General features: G+C 32.4%; 2 protein-coding genes across 3 annotated transcripts; both read left to right on the top strand.

Moving 5' to 3' along the window:
- The first annotated feature begins 645 nt into the window (after nt 1-645).
- On the top strand, nt 646-10,243 carry LOC139501137 (retinol dehydrogenase 7-like). 2 transcript variants are annotated; one of them, XM_071290123.1, is made up of 6 exons: nt 770-829; nt 1,430-1,499; nt 5,780-6,109; nt 7,332-7,590; nt 8,530-8,693; nt 9,286-9,599. In XM_071290123.1, the coding sequence occupies exons 3-6, from the start codon at nt 5,788-5,790 to the stop codon at nt 9,510-9,512; spliced, it is 972 nt and encodes a 323-aa protein (XP_071146224.1). In that variant the 5' UTR covers nt 770-829; nt 1,430-1,499; nt 5,780-5,787; the 3' UTR covers nt 9,513-9,599. The 2 variants fall into 2 exon arrangements, with proteins under 2 accessions (XP_071146223.1, XP_071146224.1); XM_071290122.1 differs by lacking the exon at nt 1,430-1,499 and having other exon boundaries at nt 646-829; nt 9,286-10,243.
- Nucleotides 10,244-12,641: 2,398 nt separating this feature from the next.
- Nucleotides 12,642-23,722, top strand: LOC139501182 (retinol dehydrogenase 16-like). Its single transcript, XM_071290173.1, has 5 exons — nt 12,642-12,704; nt 17,726-18,044; nt 19,119-19,377; nt 20,091-20,254; nt 22,945-23,722. The coding sequence occupies exons 2-5, from the start codon at nt 17,726-17,728 to the stop codon at nt 23,169-23,171; spliced, it is 969 nt and encodes a 322-aa protein (XP_071146274.1). The 5' UTR covers nt 12,642-12,704; the 3' UTR covers nt 23,172-23,722.
- The last annotated feature ends 739 nt before the right edge of the window (nt 23,723-24,461 follow it).

Raw genomic sequence — 24,461 nt, 5'->3', positions numbered from 1 at the left:
TAATTCTCTGCTTTGAACCAGACTAACAGGCTTAGCAGAATGTAGAGCAATAGAAAAATAGGGGGAAATATCTTTGACGCTGGATCGAAAAAAAATCATTGCTAAAACTTCTAACTATCCCACACAAAAATGTCGTCTTTGGTTTTATCAGTTCGAATAAGCAGCGTTCTTTTTCTCGCTGGAGTTCAGCTCATCGTGAATGTCATTAGAATACCACCCCTGACTTTTAATATATCAGAACAATTTAGTAAATATAATTTTAATGTAATTGACTGCAGTTTGAGCATCGACATATCCTGTTTTGCACACCACTCCCGTTATTTGCCGCATGATATCAGCCAGTGAATCAATTTGAGATTTGAGCTGCTTAAGACTACTAATAAATTGTACACATGACAGATTCGTGATATTTCTTTTAACGTTTAAATTTATTACATAATTGCTGATTCTCATTTTATTATGCAAAGTAATAAACAAACGTATCTTTACTACAAAAAATTACGTTACACGAAATACAACCCTCCACATGGTTATAAAAGTTAGAATTTAATATGTTATACATTATCGTCGTCGTGAAGTTTATTCAAACTAAATGGCGTGACCCAAGTCTGAGTACAACAAAGCATGCAATCTACTTTTGATGTTATTTTCAATTTTATCTTACAATGTACATGCAATTGAATAATATCATAGTGAACAAACACTCTACTAAAACTGTTCTTCTTTAAATTAGTCATTACACACCGAAATATATTGTGCAATTTAAACCGAAAGTTTTTAAAACTACAAATGTAGAATCTGTGTTCAAATAGATACCAATAGATACAAGGTAAGCAAAATATTTTTGTTTTCGTCTAAATTTTACACATTTGTTCGATGCCACTGCTGGTGGACGTTTCAGCCCAGTTGTCAGTACTTCGGAGTTGACATGAATATCAATTAAGTGGTCATTTATATTAATTTCCTAATTACAAAACTAAGGATTTTTTTACGCCAAGCACAGATTATCTTAGCTGTATTTATCACAACTTTTCGGAATCAATGCTCTTCAACTTTGTACTTGTTTGGCTTTATAACCATTTTGGTATTAGCGTCACTGACGAGTATTATGTAGACGAAACGCGCGTCTGGCATACTTAATTATAGTCCTGGTACCTTTGATTACTTTTTAAACCATTTACAATATTTTTTAGGTATCACGCAAGCAACATTTATGGTTTCATTGGAAACTTCGTAAATTTGGATATATACAACTAAATCAAAATAATTTAATGGTATCTGGTCTGTATCAAAAACAGTAAAGATTGATAAAAAAGAAAGATTCAGATGTAGAAATGACTTAGAGGCTAATAAGAACATGCGACAATGATTATTGATTGTTTATCTGGCAAACACATGCCATCTTGTTATTTATTTTCATCCTTTTTAGCACTCCAATTACTATAGAATCAATTTAACAACTTTAAAAATATACATTGTGTCGAGTCAAGTGCACTCAGGTAAGATTAAAACAGTAACTTTTTTTAATTCAACAAAAGGGTCACATATTTTTACACAAAAATCGTAAGAAAAAAATAATTTTCAAACTTTTCAACATAACATTCTCCATTTATTTGTCAAACGGTCCTTCGAAACATTCAATTAAGTATATTGTAATTAGTACTTCAGAAAAGTTTGGAAGATCTCAATTGTCTGTTTTTTTTATTTTGCTAACTATATGTTTTCCATGTTATGTTCAACTGGTTAGTTTAGTTGATAATTATATATTGCTGACAATAAAGCTACCCTTTGTTTCTGTCTATCTATAACAGTAAAATGCTAAAGACAAACACTACAATTAATGATAAGAAATTATCAATAACTACAGCGGCTTTGGTTATATTGCCAATTTGTTGATAGTGTATTAATGACCGCCTTTGTAAACATTTTCTTAAAATGTTTATCTATTACAGATTTTAAGATAATATAGGGAAAAAAACATTAACAAATGGTCTCAATAAAAATGCAAGTGCAATGATTCATGTACCAAATTAATTGGTGGGTTCAATTACACTAAAATCTCATCGTTTATCTCGTGATAGTGTGGTTGAATAGAAGGCGGAAGATCGTGGGTTCGATCCCCGTCCATGTCAAATTCAAAATTCAAAACACTTTTATATGTTTTCGTCCTGAATATGCCTTTAACTCAATCACCGTCATCGTCAATTACACTAGGATTGTAGATTGTGACAGTGATTCTTGCTGTTTACAGTTTCTGCTAATATATTGCAGTGTTCGATACGATATGCAAAACGTCCCGTAGAGATTTGTCAGGAGAACTGACCAACATCAGATCACATCAATTAACGTCTCTCGATATGTTCTCCGGACACATGTAGAGCAGCTTTTTTTAACAGATGCTGTTATACATAGAACAGTTTTTGCCAGTCTTACCCCTTAACACGTTCTGATTGTTCTGTCCTAGAACATATCTATCGTTGATGAAAAATCGACAGCAAGTAGTAAACCGATGGAATATCAATTGCCTGTTTGTATCAGTTAATTATAAAGATTAGCGTTTATATTCACACAATACCAGTAAATCAATCATATCAAATTCATTAAACAGAGTAATTCATTGAGGCATTCGTAGTACCAATGTTCAATTACCAATAACACATTAGCAATCATATAGATATCATAACAAATTAGTTTCACAGATATACACAATAAGGATAGTACAATGAACTGATATATAACAATTGAATACTGATAATTAAAATATAAAGAGTTTGTATTGGTACTCAAACAAATAGATACATCCGCTGAACTTTTAACCGACATCATGAAACGAAAATATTTAATGAACATTGTTGACAAAGCTTTTCCTTTCTCTGGAAAAAGTCGGGCATATTAAATACCTACTTTGTATTCCAGCTTTCCACCTAAGATTTTGTGAACTTTTTTAGCAGAGAGGAATCAGTTTACGATTTTTCTTTACAATTAGATTTGTCTCTTAACAGTTTTGATTCGTGTATTGTAAATTTAAAGCCAAGCTGATATTAGATAAGTACATGTCAATGTTTTGAATTTCTTTGTCAAACGGTCCTTCGAAACATTCAATTAAGTATGCTGTAATTAGTACTTCTGAAAAGTTTGAAGATCTCAATTTTTCTGTTTTCTATTTTGCTAACTATATGTTTTCTGCATTCATTATTGCTTAAAAAAACACCACAAAAAACATTTTAGTCAAATAATTCAAATAAACAGTCAAATAACTGCTCCAGTCATGTGCCTTATTGTAGGGCATGCCTTTGCAATTATTATTCAAGTTTACAGTGTCTGACTGTTCATTATAGGTTGAAAGAAGAAAGCAAATGTCAAAGACCCATCATTTAAGAGCAATTAACGTCAAAAGGAATCAACTGATGGTTTCAGTTCAATTGATTAGTTTAGTTGATAATTATATATTGCTGACGATAAAGCTACCCTTTGTTTCTGTCTATCTATAACAGTAACATGTTAAAGACAAACACTACAATTAATAATAAGAAATTATCAATAACTACAGCGGCATTGGTTATATTGCCAATTTGTTGGCCTCAGAACACAATTATTCTTTCCCTTGGCTACAATGCATTTTTTTGCACCGCCACAAACATGAAATAAATTTAACTTCTTATAGACCATTATTATTCTAATAAAATATGCTTGTCCCAGGACAATCCATCAGAGCTTTTTCTTTTGAGGGCCCTATTAGCATGCCAACGGTAGGATTTGAATCTTGAATAAATGACGAAGGCTAATTTCTACCCTACTTTCATTTTGGCCAAATCACTACTTTCACTTTCAACAATAATTTTTTTCCACATGTTTTACTTATTTCAATATATATGCAACTGATAGGACCACTTAAATAGTAAACATTTCAAAGAAAATAGTAGACAGATTACTTGGGAAGAAATACCCTATATAATAATTGGGAACCTATATTCCTAGGCCACGAACAAAGGGAATTAATTGTGATCTGAGGCCTGTTGATATTGTATTAATGACCGCCTTTGTAAACATTTTCTTAAATATCTATTACAGATTTTAAGATAATATAGGGAAAAAACATTAACAAATGGTCTAAATAAAAATGCAAGTGCAATGATTCATGTACCAAATTAATTGATGGGTTCAATTACACTAAAATCTCATCGGTTATCTCGTGATAGTATGGTTGTATAGAATGCGGTAGATCGATTTTTTCTCTGGGTGTGGAAATCCACTTAGTTACCTTATTTGATATTGTACACCCACTAACTAATTGTTACGATGTAAGTCGATATTTTTGTCACATATTTATTTGATGTGATGTCACTTATGACACGTCATACAGTAAACATCCTCTTCTCACGTAACACCTTTATTCTGTAAATTCTATACTGTTTGTACCGGTATATAACTTTTAAAGATAAGGTAAAATTCAATGTATTATTATAATATTCATAGTTGTTTGATATTCAAATTGTCAATTATATGTCTGTTTTAAACACACGGGCACCAATTATTAGCCCATTGAATAATTAATAAAAGAGACATCGTACAGCTTAATATAAAAATATATACATTTATAAGTTATAAAAAAAAAAATTACAAATTGTTTACCTAATTTTAAAAGATAATTTATTTCTTATATTTCTTTATCTAAAATACAAACATGAAATTTGAAAAAAAACAACAATGTTCGTTAAAAAAGATCAAATGATATAGAAGATGGTGCTTTAGTGTACACGCAGTGTAAAAGGAAGTACTCTATACATGTTGTATTTAAAAGTATCATATTCACGTACTTAAATAAATAAACTTGCAATTTATGCATTAGGTAGGCATATGAAGACGTAAGTCTGATTGGTGTTTATAATAACATTTGATTGTGCCATTAGATCGATTTCAATAAATTAAATTGGGGATCGTTGACCTTTTTAGGCATGGTAAAGCTTATTAAATACATGATATCAAACTAATTGACCGTTTCAGAATCTAAAGCATCATGGGTAATTTCATTGTTCGTACCCCAAAGTGAAAATAACGTTACGTCATTGGTTGAATTTCGATTGTTTAGGACTTTTAAACCAATCAAAACGCTTTGGTGTACGCTTTTGAAAATATTACCCAGGATGCATTAGATTCTGAAACGGCGAATTATGGTAGCATCATCGTTGGAAAAATAATGGTTGCATATATAGTGACATTATAAAACATCACTATTTGTAAGTAGCCAAATGAGGTATACATGATACCATTTTCAAAAGATGTTTACATTATTTCATATACAAAAACAAAACAATTTAAAAAGTCGCTGTTTAAAACATAGATAGACTCTTGATACTCTGGAGTCATAAAATTGTGAAAATATTACAAAAACAAAATCAAATATCTTAAAATAAGATTTGGAAAACCTAGACTTTGATTCCTATGTTTCCCAAATGTCTTTTCGCAGATTGTACCCTTTGGAAAACCAAGCAGTTAAAACAATTTGAACAAGTTTAAAGCATCAGCGGAATTGTTATCAAAGGGACCAGGATTATAATTTAGTACGCCAGCCGCGCGTTTCGTCTACATAAGACTCATCAGTGACGCTAAAATCAAAATATTTATAAAGCCAAACAAGTACAATGGTTTAATAAAAATTTGGGGACAAATACTTGCATTGTTAAAATAAAACCCCAACATGTATACAACAATGTTTTGAGCCTATAACAAAACTCGCGAGCTGTATACATATGTAGGTAAAATGTTTATTTCGTTTCAGGTAAATTAATGTTTTCTATGATAATAGTATTACCTCTCGTTATCCTCTGGTTGACATATCGATGGTTCCGCCATAAGAACACTATCGATAATTACGATAGCCGATATGTGTTTATAACAGGATGCGACAATGGGTTTGGGAACATGCTGGCAAAAAGACTTGATGGTCTTGGATTCAATGTGTTTGCAGGTTGTTTAACACAGGATGGTGAAGAAAAATTAACACTTGAAACTTCTGAAAAAGTAAAAACAATTCGAATTGATGTTTCTAAGACTGAGAGTATTGAAGATGCATTTAATACAGTCAAGTCATCATTGCATTCAGATACAGGTAAGTGTAGTATTCCATATTGCATAAAGCTTAACATAGTGATGCACTACACATTGAAAATGTATTGCCAAATTAACAAATATTTAAAATAAAAATTTCTCACTTTGTCACAAAAGACATGGAATACTGTGGAAAAACGCTGAAAAATCATAATTGATTTGTAAACAAAACAGGTTCTTGAGATATCTGAACAGGATCTAGAATGTCATTAGGATAAACTTCTAACGACATGTTTAACCTAGAAAGACTACAGTTTTTCGTTGTACTGCATGTATTATGTAATTCATCTTTATTGATCTTATACATTATTGTGTTGGCGGCGACCGCATTGCAAATGTACACCTTTGCACAGGTACGGATACAAACGATCTATTTTTGAAAATTACTAAGTTAGTGTTTTATTTAGTATTTTGTACTTGCACAAACTGAAATGATAAGTTAAATTTATTTTTTTAATTTGAAAAATTAGCTACTCACTCAAGAAAAGGGATGTAATCATTGAATTATACGAGTTAATCGCACATATGATAAGGAGAATAAGTAACCACAAAATTAACTTCTCAGCTCTTTGATATTTGTAGTCGTCGGTGCATTACGTTGCGCACATTACCATTACATTTGCACTAAAAAAATCATTACGTTTTTGCGAAGCTTTTGATTACAATTGCGCGCATTTATTTGACAGGTAGACTCAGGTAAGCTCAGGTAATAATACCTTTTTTTTATTAATAAATTTATTCAATTATTTTTAAGTTAAAGTACCCTTTTCGTTCGTCTAAGTCACCTACTCACCCACGAGGAGGTGGAAGTGGGATTCAAGCAAGATAACTTGGTTGCATTATATTCTATCGATACGAAAAGTTTAATATTCATCATATTCTAATGACTTTTCCACCCCACCCCACACCCCCACCACGGTTTGCTATTAAAAAAAAACTGTAAGATAAATGCACGCAAATGTAATCAAAATCTGCGCGCAAACGCAAAACCTTTTAATCCCCAAATGCGGTTTTGTGATTTTCAAATCTTCTGGCCCTTATCACAATGAAGAAAAATTTTGAAACAGTCAAAAAAACACACCAGGTGCATTAGAATTTCAGGTACCGTTTATTTTATTCTTGATTTTTGTATTTTTTTAATTTGAAATTTCTGTACATGTAGTTAGAAAAAAATATTTATTCAAATTAATCGTTAAGTTTAATTCTTTATTTATTAATTCTAGGTTTATGGGGTGTTGTGAACAATGCAGGAATTACGGGAAACGTAGGTCCGGTAGAATGGTTAACAAGAAAAGACTATCAGGCAGCTTTCGAAATCAATACGTTAGGAATGGTAGAGACAACAAGAATATTTCTGCCTCTAATTATAAAAGAAAAAGGACGTATAGTTAACATTACCAGCATGATGGGACGAATTGCTGCTGCTAATCCTACATATATAGTGTCAAAGTTCGCAGCTGAGGGATACTCAGATGTTTTGAGGTGAGATACGTTCAACATACTTAATGGATTATTCATATAACTAGCTTGGTCTCAATTTAAACTGAAGACCTGATATAGGAGTGTGCTATTTATCAAGACCGTTCGAATTTTCTATTTCTATATTGTATATACTTTTAACAAAATAACTTCTATTTGGCATTACAACCTCAGTTCTGTTTTTTTTATGAAAAAAGTAATGAAATGTGGTGTTACTGTCAATCATGATACAACTATCCCCATTAGAGTTCAGATGACGAAGATATAATTATGCTATTCTGTGTCACCGTAGGCCTTTAACGATAAGAAAAACCCAAACCGTTAGTCAGCTTTAAAAGGTCCAATTATGAAAAATATAAAACAATTATACGAGAAAGTAACAGCCTAATTTATAATAAATCGATTTACGATAAACAAATATGACGGACCTGAACCAACAGCAACCAATGATGTACAGGCTCATCCAGAATATGTTTGTTTGAAACATGCTAGTGAGCGCCGAGCCCTTCTCATAACCAGTTACCGTAATATAACAGCAAAACATTAGGAACAAACTGTTAGTGAGCGCCGAACCCCTCTCATAACCAGTTACCGTAGTATAACAGCGCAACATTAGGAACAAACTGTAACTTGGCCTTGATATTTGTTGCAGATGTCTTGATGTAATAAATCGGTATAATGCACTACATTTGTAACTCTAGAACAATTGAAATAAAGCACCAATACAAGAGTACTTACTGTTACTGAAAGCTAGTTCAAAGACAATAACGAAATAGAGGCGAAAGATTACGGGACACCCTTATTTTTCTGGTCTTTTAGTCTCGTAGTTGATTTCTATTTAGAACATTTTTTTTTCTAAATTATACCATTTTTAGAATTTAATCAATACAATTTTTCATAAAAATAAATTATTTGCTTTTAATGGTGTTTTTCCTGCTTCAGACGTGAAGTATACAACAGAGGAGTAACAGTTCATATTTTAGAACCCGGGTTTTTCCGGACAAATTTGATTGATGTAGAACGTCTTTGTTCAGCTGCTGATAACTCCTTTGGAGGAATCTCTTCAAAGTTGAAACAGTATTACGGTCAAGGTTATGTAGAGGAATGTAAGTTTATCCTCGTTTTGAGTTCTTTTTCAGTTGATCTTATTCATTTTTATTTTTTCAAATGATCTTAGTTATCTTTTTAAATGTATTGTAAACTTATTTTACAAGAAACCAACTTTTATGTATAAATTGCTTTTCTTTAAAGGCGTAATGAAGGGAAAACCCGAAAGACAAATTTTGTTTTTATAACATTGTCAATTTCTAGAATATCATTATAAGAAACTAATAACGATCTACATAGAATGTATCTTTTCAGATATATATATATATATTAATACACTTAAATACCAAATGTGATTTATATACGAATGGCTCAAGATTATTGAAAAAGCAAAAACAGCTGACCTGCAAGGCCATCTACTTGCTAGTATACATCATGTACTGTGTTGCAACCATAGAAAAACTAGCGAAAACTATAGTTATTATATATCCTAATTGGTCGAGTTGTCTATGTATCTACTAACAATAAAGTAGGTGTTGCCACGATAATATAGCAGCAGGGGGGGGGGGTCAAATTCCACTGAAGGAAAAACAATTGTTTTTGTTTTTGTATGAACATACAGATATTAACCTTATCATTTATTTTTTTCAGGGAAAGATATCACCACAAAAACGATAACAAATTTAGGTTCACCACACACACATTTGGTTGTAAATGCATATGTGCACGCTTTAACGTCAAAATACCCTAAGTACCGATACTTGGTGGGTAATGATGTCAAATATATCTTTAGAATTCTATGGAATTTACCAGAATGGATATCTGACTACTTACTTACAAGAACGGCGATATTACCTCAAGCAGAACGGAATTCATAATCAGGAAATTGCTGTGCTTTTGTTTAACGTCTTTTCATTTATTCCCATCTTTATGAAATGAAATTAATTAAAACACCGTTCATTTCATTATCATGTCACCAAAATGTTATGTGTATTTATACAATTCAAAACATATATAAGTAGCGTGTAATATGTAGCTGATTTTTACAGAAGTACCAAGCAACTGTTTGTCCTAAGACTGTAGCTTCGTCAGTTTTTTTTTGTTTTTTTTTTGTTATCAGCCCTATGTGATGAAGGTGTGTTTCATTCCGTCAATCATCATTGTAATCTCGTCATGCTAGTATGTTCATTGTTTGTCAGATCCTGCTCATATTTGAATTTTTATTCAAAAGAAATATGTATAGGGTTTGAATTCGACAAGTACTTACAAGGCACATGAAAATCTGGCGAATTTACACTACTTACCTCTACCTAAACAAATAATTAGCTCTCACTAAACCTAAACTACTAACCCCTCCCACGAATAATATTTATGCTGGTGTCAAAAGAAAAAGAATAAGTTCAAATACCAAGTGATACCATAACTATAGTGATACAATAGAGAAGCTGCAGCAGTTTTCCAGAAAACCAAAAGTGTAAAAATAACATCATTGCAAATCCTAAACAAAAGTATATAACTCAGTAAATGTCTAAATTCTACCTTTCAATTCTTGATTTGTAAGAGTGTACCACGTGTACCTATGTACATTGTAAATAAAAGTAGGATACTGTGGATTCATTTTTATTCGTGGTATACCAATTTTCGTGGGTTTCGTGGGTCACAGCGAACCACGAATTTAAGAATTCAACGAAGAATAATCTAAAGTAATTATCAATTCGTAAACTATGGACAAACCATACTCTAATATTGCTATACATGGAAATAAACTCATCATAAATACCAGGTTTAAATTTTGTAATTACACCAGACGCGCGTTTCTTCTGCAAAAGACTCATCAGTGGCGCTCGAATCCAAAAAAGTTAAAAAGGCCAAATAAAGTACGAAGTTGAAGAGCATTGATAACCAAAATTCCTAATAGTTTTGCCAAATACAGCTGCGGTAATCTATTCCTGAGGGAGAACAGCCTTAGTATTACAAGTTACAACAATGTTTTGTTAATAGTTAATTTATAAATATGACTATATCAATGATAATTCAAGTTAGCACATATGTGGTGATACTCTCGAGGAATCAAAACTCCACCAGCAGTGCAAAAGTTGCCGAAATAATTTGACTAAAGTCCGTAAATTACAGATTTACAAGTGTCCAGCTAAATGATGCACGTGTTGCAAGTATGGAATATCAATGCTTTTCGTATAACATAGTTTAGTTTTTAAAAGTTGCAAACTTTAATAGAGAGGTGAAAAAACCACAGCGAAAGTTAAACTCATATGCCTAAAAAAAAGCTGACAATGCCATGGCAAAGAAGACGAATCAGTATAAATCACAATGAAAAATCATATGCAGATAATCATAAACTTTACCATAAAAACGCCTTAGAGTTGCAATTTTCAGACTTTTATTTACTGATTTGCGCCAGTACATGTACTGCTACAAATTAAGAATTCCAAAATGAAATTTTGAAATTACGGAGCTCCATACTTATATTACAATTAAGAATTGTTGGAATGTTGACGCCTTTGTGTGTCCGTTGCAGTTCATCAGCATTTGTATTGGTAGTAATACAAACTGGCAAGATTCCAACTAAATGTGTTAATATAAAAAAAAATAGTTCTTGTCATTGGTTTTTGAAAACTCAAATATTAGACATTTAAAATATAATGATAAAAAAAAGGTAATACTGCAGTATTAAGAATATAAGGAATTACGGTACATATGCAATTAAGTTGGAAAATACAAATTCTGACAAACAATAAGAAGAAAGAAATATATGCACAGATACTCCAAAAAGGTACCAGCTAGACTTATTGTTTTGTGGTTAGACGCGCGTTTCGTCCACAAAAATCTCATCAATCACATTAAACATTCAAAATTTAAGGCCAAATAAAGAACAAAGTTGAAAAACATTAAGGACTCAAACTTTTGAAATGTTTACAATTATTTGTTGACTAACAACAACACGTCAGCAGTAATTGTTTATCTTTAAAATAAGCTTATAAATTAGCTGGGCCGTTAGTTTTCTCAATTGAATATATTGCTTCTTATTTTTAAAAATATTTTTCATGTTTGGGACTCTTATAACTGACTACACAATATAGGAATTTTCTCATTGTTGAAGTCCGTATAACCGGGAGTTTTTCCGTGTTATAGTAATTCAAAGACGGAATACCAATACTTTAAACTTTATTAGCAAGGTCCGGACAGTACCAGACCTAAGACCTAAACTGACCACATAATAACATACAAATAGTTATCAAAGGTACCAGGATTATAATTTAGTACGCTAGACGCGCGTTTCGTCTACATAATCCTCATCAGTGAAACATATAAAGAAGACAGTTTCTATAGCAAAGGATTAGTGTCCAACGGATTAACTTGTCATCGTCAGAGTGATTTTCATTACGACAAACATATATTTAACAATAGAATTAATTAAACACAAAGAAATATAAAAGGATAGATAGGCGGATTAACAAATTGTCACTTTAGCACTTAAAACATATTGTCTGAATTGGCTTTAATTCTAAGTCCCAATTGTCCAAATCTTCCTGGTTATATTCGTACAGTTGCCTATTAGTTCTCAAATCCATTCCATTTGAACTTTGATGAATATTTGTCTTATTTGCAATCATACCTCATCCCCTTATTTTTATATACACAATTACACATAAAGGTGGAACGACTAAATCAGACGCTTTCCTCTGATTTCATAAAGAATTGTAAACGTTCTAAAATAATAAAATTACTTTAAAGAGTTAAGTCATTTTTGTTGAATAGATAAGTTGAAAATAACTTCAAAAATCTTCTTTTTTTTTATTAAATATTTCAATGATTTGAAACCTCTCACGACTCAATTTCGGTGTGTTCAGACAAGAAAAAACCCATCACCCTTCTTGTGATTTACAGCAAAATATAGCGGTTAATTTTTTGAAACAGTTCACGAAAAAAAGGAGAGAAAGCCAAAAATAGAAGAGATAATGACGATTAATATCAGATTTAAATGTCACAAACTAGTACGCTTCGTATTTATAATCTTATCAGCAACACCCGTATTTTTGTAAATAACTAAGGTAGGATATATATTTATATTGAATTGAGGATTTTAAATACCTGAATTTGGACACTTGAATTAAAGTTATTATGTATAATATACACATATGTGTGCATGTGTGTAAAGTTTGCATTCAAATCAGACTTCATATGATGAAGACATAATCTTTCAATCAGTTTAATTGAGGTCTGGAGCTGGCATGTCAGTTAACTGCTAGTAGTCTGTTGTTATTTATGTATTATTGTCATTTTATTTATTTTCTTTTGTTACATCTTTTGACATCAGACTCGGACTTCTCTTGAACTGAATTTTAATGTGCGTATTGTTATTCTTTTACTTTTCTACATTGGCTAGAGGTATAGGGGGAGGGTTGAGATCTCATAAACATGTTTAACCCCGCCGCAATTTTGCGCCTGTCCCAAGTCAGGAGCCTCTGGCCTTTGTTAGTCTTGTATGATTTTAATTTTTAGTTTCTTGTGTATAATTCGGAGTTTAGTATGACGTCCATTATCACTGTACTATTATGCATATTTTAGGGGCCAGCTGAAGGACACCTACGGGTGCGGGAATTCTCGCTACATTGAAGACCCATTGGTTGCCTTCGGCTGTTGTTTGCTCTATGGTCGGGTGGTTGTCGCTTTGACATATTCACCATTTCCTTTCTCAATTTTATTCAGAATATTTTGCTGATCAGACAACAACCATACCTAATTTAGTAATATTTATGTTTGTCAGTCGTTTTAAATCTGATCCTAAATTATATATGTTTATATATCCTCTATATTTCAAACTGACCAATCCCACGATACTAACACGTACGGACGACACCCATACAGAAAATGGACGATGAATGCATGGTTGAATGATGCATGTGTATTGATAAGTGATGATCGTTACACGTACAATATGCAAATAATATCTGAAATTTGAGAGTCTTATGTTACTTGATTTCACCTACATTAGTAAGGATACTTAATTATACTAGCCTCAATGAAAGAGGCTGTATAAAGTGCATTTATTCGCATTGGAAATGTTATTACCGGTGACCTCAACATTGTTAATAACACTTCCCTACGAAATGTGTTATCAAAAGGTCCAAAATATCGTGAGCCTAAATCCATCAATTGGAAATACAACTTTAAAATTTTGATGGATTCAGTCGAGAATTTTGCCAGGCAAAGGGCTATGCGCGAGAAGGGAGTCGTAGATACTCTTTCAGAATGGATTAAGGGCATACGATACAGTTACAGGGAAGGTAATGACGTTGCTAACGTAAAATGTTATTTTCGCGACGTCAAACTATGACATATCGGGAAAGGATGCATTTTTCGACTGATTTTTATCATTCAAACTGATTTAATTTGAGAACGACTACATGGACCCCTATTTTTTTAAACAGCAATTTGTTTCATTTTGCAAGGAGATTATGTGACCCAAATTTTATAAAACTGTAAATAGTGCAATTTTTTTTAATTTTGATAAACATGCAGCAAAAAATGACGTTTTTTCCTCTATTCATGAACATTTGATAAATATAGAGTTATTTTGGAATAAAAATTACATAATTTTCAATGATACTTATAAAATACAGAAATTACCGATTATTTAACAAAAAACAATTTGTGTTTATCTTTTAAAGCAAAAAAGTTACGTCGTTCTTTTGAAAAAGAAAATACAGACACAAATCTGAATTTTGAGCAAATATACAAAATTTCGACCTCATTTTACTCAAAAAGTAGCACATGAAGGTATATTTTTTATGACATATTTGATTTAATCAGGTAAAAAATAGCCTATATTCAAATTTTCATCAACTTGTAAATACAGGTTCAAAACTGTATCGTATGCTCTTAAGGCAGTGAGGTCGTTGATACAAATCAGAATTAAGAAACTGAATGGTTCTATTAATGCCTATGCTACGTCAATCTTTAAAGACTCAAATGTTGCAAAACACTTATCGTACCTCCATGACAAGTATGTTCTTGTCCCCGCAGATAAAGCCCCAAACAACATCGTTTTTGTTTGTAAAACTCATTACATTAACCGCTTGATAAACGAATTAGGTATTTACCATTCACATGGAAACTCAACATATACCCTCACGACACTTACTAAAGAGGAAATCCTGGATAATCATAGGTCTGTTCTATGTTCCTTTGGAATTTCAACCAAAAAAAACGGTATTTTGCTGTGTCTTCCAAGTGCTCCACGAAACCTCTTTCTAAATTCTAAATTATTCACATCTATTTTATCAGCAATCAAAGACGGGCTTCAAAGATATTGTAAAACTGCTTATTCGAGAGGTGGCGTGAATCAGATGTGGATACTTAAAATTCCAATGATCTTTTAGAGTAAATATAAACTAACTCTCTTTCATCTTGTAATAGAATTAAAACATTAGACTTTTCTACACTTTACACAAGTATTCAACATTGCATACTAAAAGACGAATTGAAAGAGTTGATATTGCTTTGTTTCATAAAAAAGAATGGCCAACGTAGATACAAGTATCTTGTCTTACGGAGGGATAAATCCTACTTTGTAAAGGATCACTCTGATTCAAACAAAAAATTCTCTGAAACTGACATTATCAAGATACTTGATTTCTTGATTAACAACATATCTGTTACGTTCGGAGGACATGTTTTTCAACAGACTGTCGGCATTCCAATGGGAATAAATTGTGTCCTCTTCTTGCCGACTTGTTTCTTCATTATTATGAGGCTGCCTTCAAACAGGAACTTCTTAGAAAGGAAGATAAGAAGTTAGCAATATCCTTTAACTCTACTTTCCGCTATATAGATGATGTTCTTTCACTAAATAAATCAAAATTTGGTGACTATGTTGAACGCATCTATCCCATCGAACTAGAGATAAGGATACTACAGATACAGTTAAGTCGGCCTCATTCCTTGACTTACATCTAGAAATTGACAATGAGGGTCGGTTAAAAACAAAACTTTACGACAAAAGAGATGATTTCAGCTTTCAAATTGTGAACTTTCCATTTCTAAGTAGCAATATTCCAGCAGCACCTACATACGGGATATATATCTCCCAATTGATACGATATTCCCATGGTTTCATTTCCTATCATGATTTTCTTGATAGAAGGTGGCTGCTCTCAAGGAAGCTATTACACCAAGAGTTCCAAATGGTGAAGTTGAAATCATCCCTTCGTAAATTTAAAGACGCCATCACGAGTTGGTTGACCGTTATTGAATAACCGTTTCACAAATGAAATCGGATATGTTCCTTGTGTCGTAACTACAATCCCCTTCCCTTTCATGAATGTGACCTACCGAATTAGACTTTTTACCGGATTTGTTATCACAAAGGCAACACGACGGGTGCAACATGTGGAGCAGGATCTGCTTACCCCTTTCGAAGCACATAAGATTATCCCTAGTTTTTTGTGAAGTTCGTGTTGCTTATTCTTTAGTTTTCCATGTTGTTTCATGTGTACTATTGTTTGTCTGTTTGTCTTTTTTTCATTTTTAGCCATGGCGTTGTCAGTTTATTATCGATTTATGAGTTTGACTGTCCCTCTGGTATCTTTCGTCCCTCTTTTATATATTATCATTTCATCCGGTTCAAACTTTTGTGAATGACTATATTCAAATTGTGTAGTTTTTGCTTTTAACCTTATTAATCAGGACTGACACAATTTCTAGTTCAGATTGCAAATCGTATTCGTTTTTGTGAAAAAAGTGAGCACTCACACACATGTTTATTTCTGTCACAAGAGCTACAAGCAAGACTTATTTCTTAGTGGTAGACATTTGTCATGTTTGTTGGTGTCTGCTATAATTGTCATTTCGCTCATGGTAAGTAGTTTAAATCGATGAAGGGTTTTCTCTTTGACTATACTAACTTGTTATGTGGTATGGATGTTGTTCATTGTTGACTCGAACCTTTAACAATTTTCTTTACTGTCTAAATATTCATGTTGTTATTTTATATTAATACGTCACTTTAATTTGTGTGATCTTTTCGGCTAACGTCGTATATATGACAAGTTGTTCGGCTGTGCCTTTTTATGTGCTGATTTGATTAAGGTAGTTTTACGTATTCGTTTTAATTTATTCTGTAGTTAGTCACTACTTCGGTGTTAACATGTATATCTATTATATATATAGTCATTTTTTTACTGTTTGCAAAAGTAAGAATTATTCTAAATACTTAGGATTTTTTTTTTATATCGGACTGATTATCTTAGCCGTATTTGGGAAAACTTTCGGAACCTTTGGTCCTCAATGCTCTGCAACTTTGCACTTGTTTTGGCATTCGAACTTTTTTGATCTGAGCGTCACTGATGAGTCTTATGTAGACGAAAGGCGCGTCTGGCGTATTAAATTATAAGCATGGAACCTTTTGATACTGTTATTTGTATGTCCTGTATGTTCTCCAATTTATTTGTATTGTAGTCATGTCATGTAATGTTGTTATTTAAATGTAATATATAACATGGTCATAAAAGCGGGAGGTTTGACTAGCCACAAAACCATCGGATTCAACCAACCATTTTGTCTTGTAATGTCCTGTACCATGTCAGGAAAATGGCCATTGTTATGTTATGGTTCGATCCTGTGTGTGTTCATTTGAGTGTTGTGTTTCTGTTGGTTATTTGTTCTACTCTTATATTTGATATGTTTCCCTCAAGTTTTAGTTTGTAACCCGGATTTGTTATTTTTTCCTCAATCGATTTATGAATTTCTAACAGCGGTATACTACTGTTGCCTTTATTTAGGTCAACGCATGATAACGTATACTGTATAGTTTGTCTTTGTGTTAATTTTGTAATTGCTTGCATAAACTAAACCAAAACATCGAGAGTTTTCCTTTCAGTCATTTTCTATTGAAGAAAACGTTTAAAATCATTATTTTTGTTTTGGCTCCTATTTTCAAATATAACCAACACCGATCGGAACTAAAATCACGAGAACAGAAAATTATCTCGTGAAATTTCTCAGTGTTTATACGGTTTTTGAATTAAAAAGGTCAAGGTTCTTAAATATTATATGTGTTATTTCATTTCAGATGATGTTGCTAATTGTTGTATCCTTGATTGTTGTCTGGTTGACATATCGATGGTTTCGAAATACCCAAAACATCGATAATTTCAATAATCGATACATATTTATTACTGGTTGCGACTCTGGTTTCGGTAATATGTTAGCAAAGAGACTAGATGAACTTGGATTTAATGTTTTCGCAGGATGCTTAACAAATTCTGGAATAGAACAATTGAAACGTGAAACAACTGACAAGGTAAAAGGCATCCAAATCGATGTGTCTAAGACGGAAAGTATTCAAAAGGCATTTGGTGCTGTCAAATCGCTTCTGCCTAGCAATACAGGTATTTAGCGAAAATTGATCATAATATTCTATACATCATATCCATGAACAAATTTATCAATTTTATATATACTCAGATATCAAGTCACAAAGAGATGCTACACCTGTCAAGAAAGTTACATAATTTTTGGAAGGTGCAGGAATCTAGTATTAGTGTTCTAAAGATATAAACGATGTCATTGTTAGTCATCTTTTAAAATTGGAGTTATATCCTATTGTCCAGAATTTTAGTTGAATCAACTTCAACCAATGCAATATTTAATTTTATTTCCAACTGATAAAATTAACGCAATCTTCACCATTCAGTGCTTACAAACACCATGATTATATTTAGGATGGGATGATACGCAAAAATATAATGTTCGTTAAATTTTTACAAGGAAAAAAAGCAGTCGTACATTAAGATGGGCAACAAGAATTTGCTTGTTAATGTATGAAACATTATGTAATTATATGGGGATTTTACATGTACCTGAATTTTACACTTGAATACTAGATAGCGTAGGTGATAAAAAGTATAAAATGATGTATAAAATGTTTTGTGATCGTAGTATATGAAAATAAGGAGATGTGGTATGATCGCTAATGGCACAGCAAACAGTCAGAGAACAAAGGAATAGAAGTTGTTTGCATATTCTTATTGTATGGCTTTCAACATTGAGTGGAACCTCATACAACACAAGACGCTATAAAAGACATCGGCGTGACAATACTTGAAGACGTAACAAAAGGAAACCAACAGCCTGATTTATGATAAATCAATAAACAAAACAAAAATATGAAAGACGACAACAAATAAAAACCGCTCTTAATTGAAGGCTTCTGATTTGGAAAAGGCACATTTCGAATTCAAACCGCTTTACAACGAATACATAAGTTATGCGTCAGTGCCAAATGAAAACCTATTGATTCATCTACTAAATAATCGAAGACTCACAAACTAATCAAACAATTCGGACGAAAAAGTTTTGTATCCAATTCACCTTTACTTTATTTCATTGTTGATATGCCAAGTTAAATCATAAGCTGTTTACTAAAAATAATAATTAACCTACGTGTTTTTCCGTTTCCTCAGGTTTATGGGGTGTTGTCAACAATGCCGGAATAGCTGGCGCCATTGGACCTGTACAATGGTTGACGAGGGAAGACTATAGGTCCACGTTTGAAATCAATACTTTAGGTATTGTTGAAACTACACGAATATTTCTTCCTCTTGTATTAAAAGAAAAAGGCAGAATAGTAAATATAACAAGTATGATGGGTAGGATTGCAGCGGTCAACTCGACTTATGTCGTGTCAAAATTTGCAGCAGAGGGATATTCGGATATTTTGAGGTAGGTATTTGTATGTGCCTGTCACAATTCAGGAGCCTGTCTTCAGTGGTTGTCGTTTGTTTATGTGTTACCTTTTTGTTTTTTGTTCTTTTTTTGTACATAAATAAGGTCGTTAGTTTTCTCCTTTGAATTGTTTTACATTGTCATTTCGGGGCCTTTTGTAGGTGGCGTGCGGTATGGTCATTGTTGAAGGCCGTACGGTGACCTATAGTTGTTAATTTCTGTGTCATTTTGGTCTATTGTGGAGAGTTGTCTCATTGGCAATCATACAACATCTTCTTTTTTTATATAACAAGCTTGATTTCTTTGTTTAATATGTGTATAATAAATGGACTGTCATGATCACGGGCCGCCGTGGTTAATTCTCAGAATGCAATTTAGGCATATATATGTATGAACATAAGCATGTGGGGTTTTATTAAAAAGACAATTGAATAAAAAAAATCTATCACAAACAGATTCAGACCTGCAAATAAATCTACTTGTCCACTAAACCTTCACTAAATTAAAAAAAAACAATATAATGTTTTCACCATTTGCTACATAAGAAAATTCCTTTACCAAGTTAGGAATATGACAGTTGTTATCCATTCGTTCGATGTGTCTGAGCTTTTGATTTGGCCATTTGATTACACACTTTCCGTTTTGAATTTTTTCTCGGAGTTTAGTATTTTTGTTGATATTACTATGAACCGTTTCTATTGTTATTGTAGACGTGAACTTTATAAGAGAGGTGTTACAGTACATATTTTAGAACCAGGATTTTTCCGGACTAATATAATGGATATTGAAACTGCATGTAAATCTGTAGACGGTACATTCAGAAAAACATCCAGTGAAATGCAAAAATATTACGGAGAGAGCTATCTAAATACTCGTATGTACACTTTTATTCATCTGATAGTGTCTAAAATGCATTATATTTTATTTTGACATAATCATGCCGTTGTTTTTCTTCCGTTTGAACTGTTCCACAATTTATAACTGACAATACGATGTGGTCTTTTCTCGTGATTTTTTAAAACCCGTATAATGACATGAGGATGCTTAAATTCGCGTCATTTGGACTCTATTGAAATGCTACCTCATCGGCAATCATATAGCATCTTCTTATTTTACACTGTGCATTATTTTCAAGCCAAACAAAAGTCTTCTCACATGTAACCATACACTCTTGGTGTGGTTAAACTAGTTTGCTGGCACCTAACACTCTCCCTAATCTTGGGGGCAGTGGTGTATCAGTACAACATTAAAAAACTAGCTAATACCGCAGTCCCACTAGACCACGATCGCACTACGATCTGTAAAAAAAATGCAAATGTTGATGATCGTAGTACGGTCGTGTAGATCGCAGTAAGGTCGTATCACGGTCGTAGTGAGGTCTTCAAGATCTTGATGAGCGTGGTCAACTTTGAACATGTTCAAAACAATCGTGGTGCGGTCGTGGCGAAATCAGGTCGTAGTACATGTAGAAGCGTAGTGAGAGCGCGCTAATATCGTAGTAAGATCGCAAAGGTCGCTGATTACTAGTATATAACAATCGGACTTGGCAGCGTATCTTTACATCACATAACAAAAAGACGCTAAGCAAAGCTCTGAGAGAACTTGCAATTACTGACAGCAAAGCCAAAGCGAATAACAACTAATGATAAAAATGATGTATCTAAGACAACATTTGGTCAACAAAATCAAACTTTCAATTATTATGACTCCATCTTTACCATTAGAATGTATTGCCCCCCTCGCTAGAAATAGTAACAATTTGTAAACGTAATCATTAAAGTAACACATAGCCTGAAACACCGTATCAACTTGAATTTGTTTATGCTGTTCTGTTGTCAGTTCTTACATAAAATATAAAATAAGATCACAATGGACAAAATGAAACCATCTCTTTTGTTATGATAGCGAGTTCTCAACAGACCCTAATTGTAACTCGTGAAAAGACAAAGATCTAGTTGCAACTACTGTATAAAGGATAACAAGAAAATAACAGATTTTGTAAGAACGCATATGACCTATAGATGTGCAATAAGAGATATGCGAGCGTATATGGGCGTTTTTCAATAAAAACGTACTTTCTTAACCCAGCCACTTAAAAAAATGGGTTTGATCTTTGCAAGTTATTTTTTGTGCAGTCAGTACATTGAATTAGATTTAACATTTTTAAGCAAAGAAACAGTTTATTTTTTTAGAGGGATTGATAAGATATTGATTCCTGAATGGCATGTCCCTATGCCGCCTGTTCAACACTCATACTCTTAAATATCGTAAAAAAATGTAGAGTATGTTTAGAGCCAACATATTTTAATAAACAGCTTTTAACATAGGATTTTTAATTTCAGAAGGTGTGACCCTGACCAAATGTCCACTAGGAAACCAAATCATTAAAATTTGCTAACAAACAGTTTTATAAATTCAATGTATTTTTGTTTGCAAGAGATATAAACATTAGGGTCTTACAAAAGAAGTGATGCTTTTATAACGGCAATTAAATTGTTGGTAAGAAAAATTGAGCACATCAAATGGACCAGAGGGATACCGTGTTTTTGTTAATGTCCACAACGAAACGGGTCAAATCTCCTTCAGTATCTGGTTTTAAAATTATGAAAAAAAATATCAGTGTACAGCTTAATACCTGCTTTGTTGAATACAATCAGTCTTGTTACTATTGCAATATAGGGATTGTGGGGAAAACATGTGAATATGTCCCCTACGAAACGGTCACCTACGAAACAAGTATGGGAGAAAAACGTTTCGTAGTGGACACTACCACAACCATGCAGTCTTTTTTTTAACTCTTTTTCAACTATATTCATGCAAAACAAATAACAAGGGTTAGTTTCATGTAATTTTTATTATGTTTTAATAAACATAGAATAGGGTTGATGTCAACTACGAAACTTTTTGTCAACTACGAGAAACGCATCAAAATGTCCACTACGTAACATGAATTGTACCTTCATATGTGAAGTACTGTCTAATCTTTATCGATAAAAAATAGTTCTCAAATTCAGAAAAAAATGAGATTTTTCTAGTATATAAAGTAAACAAACTAGAATGTCTATAGGAAACATTTAAAATTGCAAAAATATGTGTGTTTAGAAGCAGTTTCGTAGGGGACTTTTACGAAACAGTACACAAATTATGAAAATAATATCATTTTAAAGAGTATTTAAGATTGCACGTTTTTTTTTACAAACAGGTCTATAATAGAGGTATTCAAAATAACTCTTGAAATTAAATTTAAGACGAGTTAATTTTCCTTTTTTTTTAGATCTGAAAGTCACGCTTTTATTGAAAAACGCCCATAAATGGTTTAACCGCACCACATTTTGAGCCTGTGCCAAATCAACCTGTCTGGACCAAGTGTTTGTTGTTGTTTGTCATTATCAATGTGTGTGGGTTTTTTATTTTCTCGAAGTGATCGGTTGTTGGGACGTTATGTAACCCTGTCCAATTTATTTAAGTAATTCCTTTTATTTGTTAAACATACATTGTATTTAATATTTAAACTTTCATAACAGTAAATATATGACTTGTATATACTAACATATTTTGTTTCAGTTAAAGATGAAATAAAAGACTTTTTATCCAGGATTGGATCACACAAGACCAAGTTAGTCGTTGATGCTTACGTCCACGCACTGACAGCTAAGTATCCAAAATATCGGTACATAGTAGGCAATGATGCCAAATATACCTTCAGACTACTATGGAATCTACCAGAATGGGCATCGGACTACATACTAACAATAAAGGCTATAAAACCACAGGAAGAACAAAACATGTGATCGCTGTGGAATCTACAAGACATGCAAGAATGGGCATCGGACTACATAATTATTAGAAAGGCTATAAAACCACAGGCAGAAAAAAAAACATGTGATCGGTATCATAATACACAACTTTGAGCTAAATTGAATTCAGTACATTTTCATTATTCCTTTATTACTTTAATGATTTAAATTTTCTGAACTGATTTGACTAGTTAAAATACATCTAAAGATGTTTGCCGAATATACAGCTTCGATACGATATCTTGTAATTGTTTTTTCTCGAGAAACTGAATGATTCGGATTATTTCTGCCCCTTCTTGACAAAACTTCCCAGATCCTTAAAAAAATATAAACCCCAATTAATTGTATATATATATGTTTTACCTTTAGAATTTACTATTGATATTGATATTGTATCTTAGAAGCGTACAGTTAAAAGGACCAGAAATGAAATCTGAATAAGCGTAGCCATCCGAACATTGCACCAGCATGCTTTAAATTGTAATAATTTGGTAATAGTTATTTCAGTCCATGCTATAATTTGTTAATAAATTTCTAAAAATGTTCACTTCAAACTTTTTTTTTTCTTTCTGTAAACCTAGTCATCGTTTCATTCATAACAAATCTTGTAGTAAGTCATGATTAACAACTCAGTTACTGTTGATCAGTTTTAGTCAGAAGAGGAACTAAGCCTAAGTTTGCAGGTCACCTGGTACAATTTCAACAGAGACATGTGTGTATACAATGTATATATTGGTCTAATTTCAGCTTCGGAAACCGTTTGGCTATATTTTTTTTTAAATATATAAAATACTGATTTGTTCATGTTTTGATATCGGAATCGTTTGTTTAAATATGATAACTCGTAAATATAAGAAATATGGTATATAGTACATATGTCTCTGATAAAATATAAAAAAGAAGATGTGGTATGATTGCCAATGAGACAACTGTCCAACAAGAGACAAAATTACATAGACATTAACAACTATAGATCACCGTACGGCCTTCAACAATGAACAAAGCCCATACCGCATAGTCAGCTATTAAAGGCCCGATATGACAATGTAAAACTAGTCAAACGAGAAAACTAACGGCCTTATTTATATATAAAAAAATGAACAAAAAACAAATATGTAACACATAAACAAACGACAACCACTGAATAACAGGCTCCTGAAGTCCATTTATCAGTGGTCAGAAAAAAAAGAAGTAAAAATGTGTTTTCTTCTGATTCTATTTATAAATGAAGAATAAGCTCTGTCCAAGTTTTTTAAAACATTAAACGAATTACTTTAAACATTC

The sequence above is a fragment of the Mytilus edulis genome, chromosome 13, assembly GCF_963676685.1.
Source record: "Mytilus edulis chromosome 13, xbMytEdul2.2, whole genome shotgun sequence".
NCBI lineage: Eukaryota > Metazoa > Mollusca > Bivalvia > Mytilida > Mytilidae > Mytilus > Mytilus edulis.
Note: the sequence above shows the minus strand (reverse complement) of the source record. Positions and strands in the feature narration are given on the sequence as shown.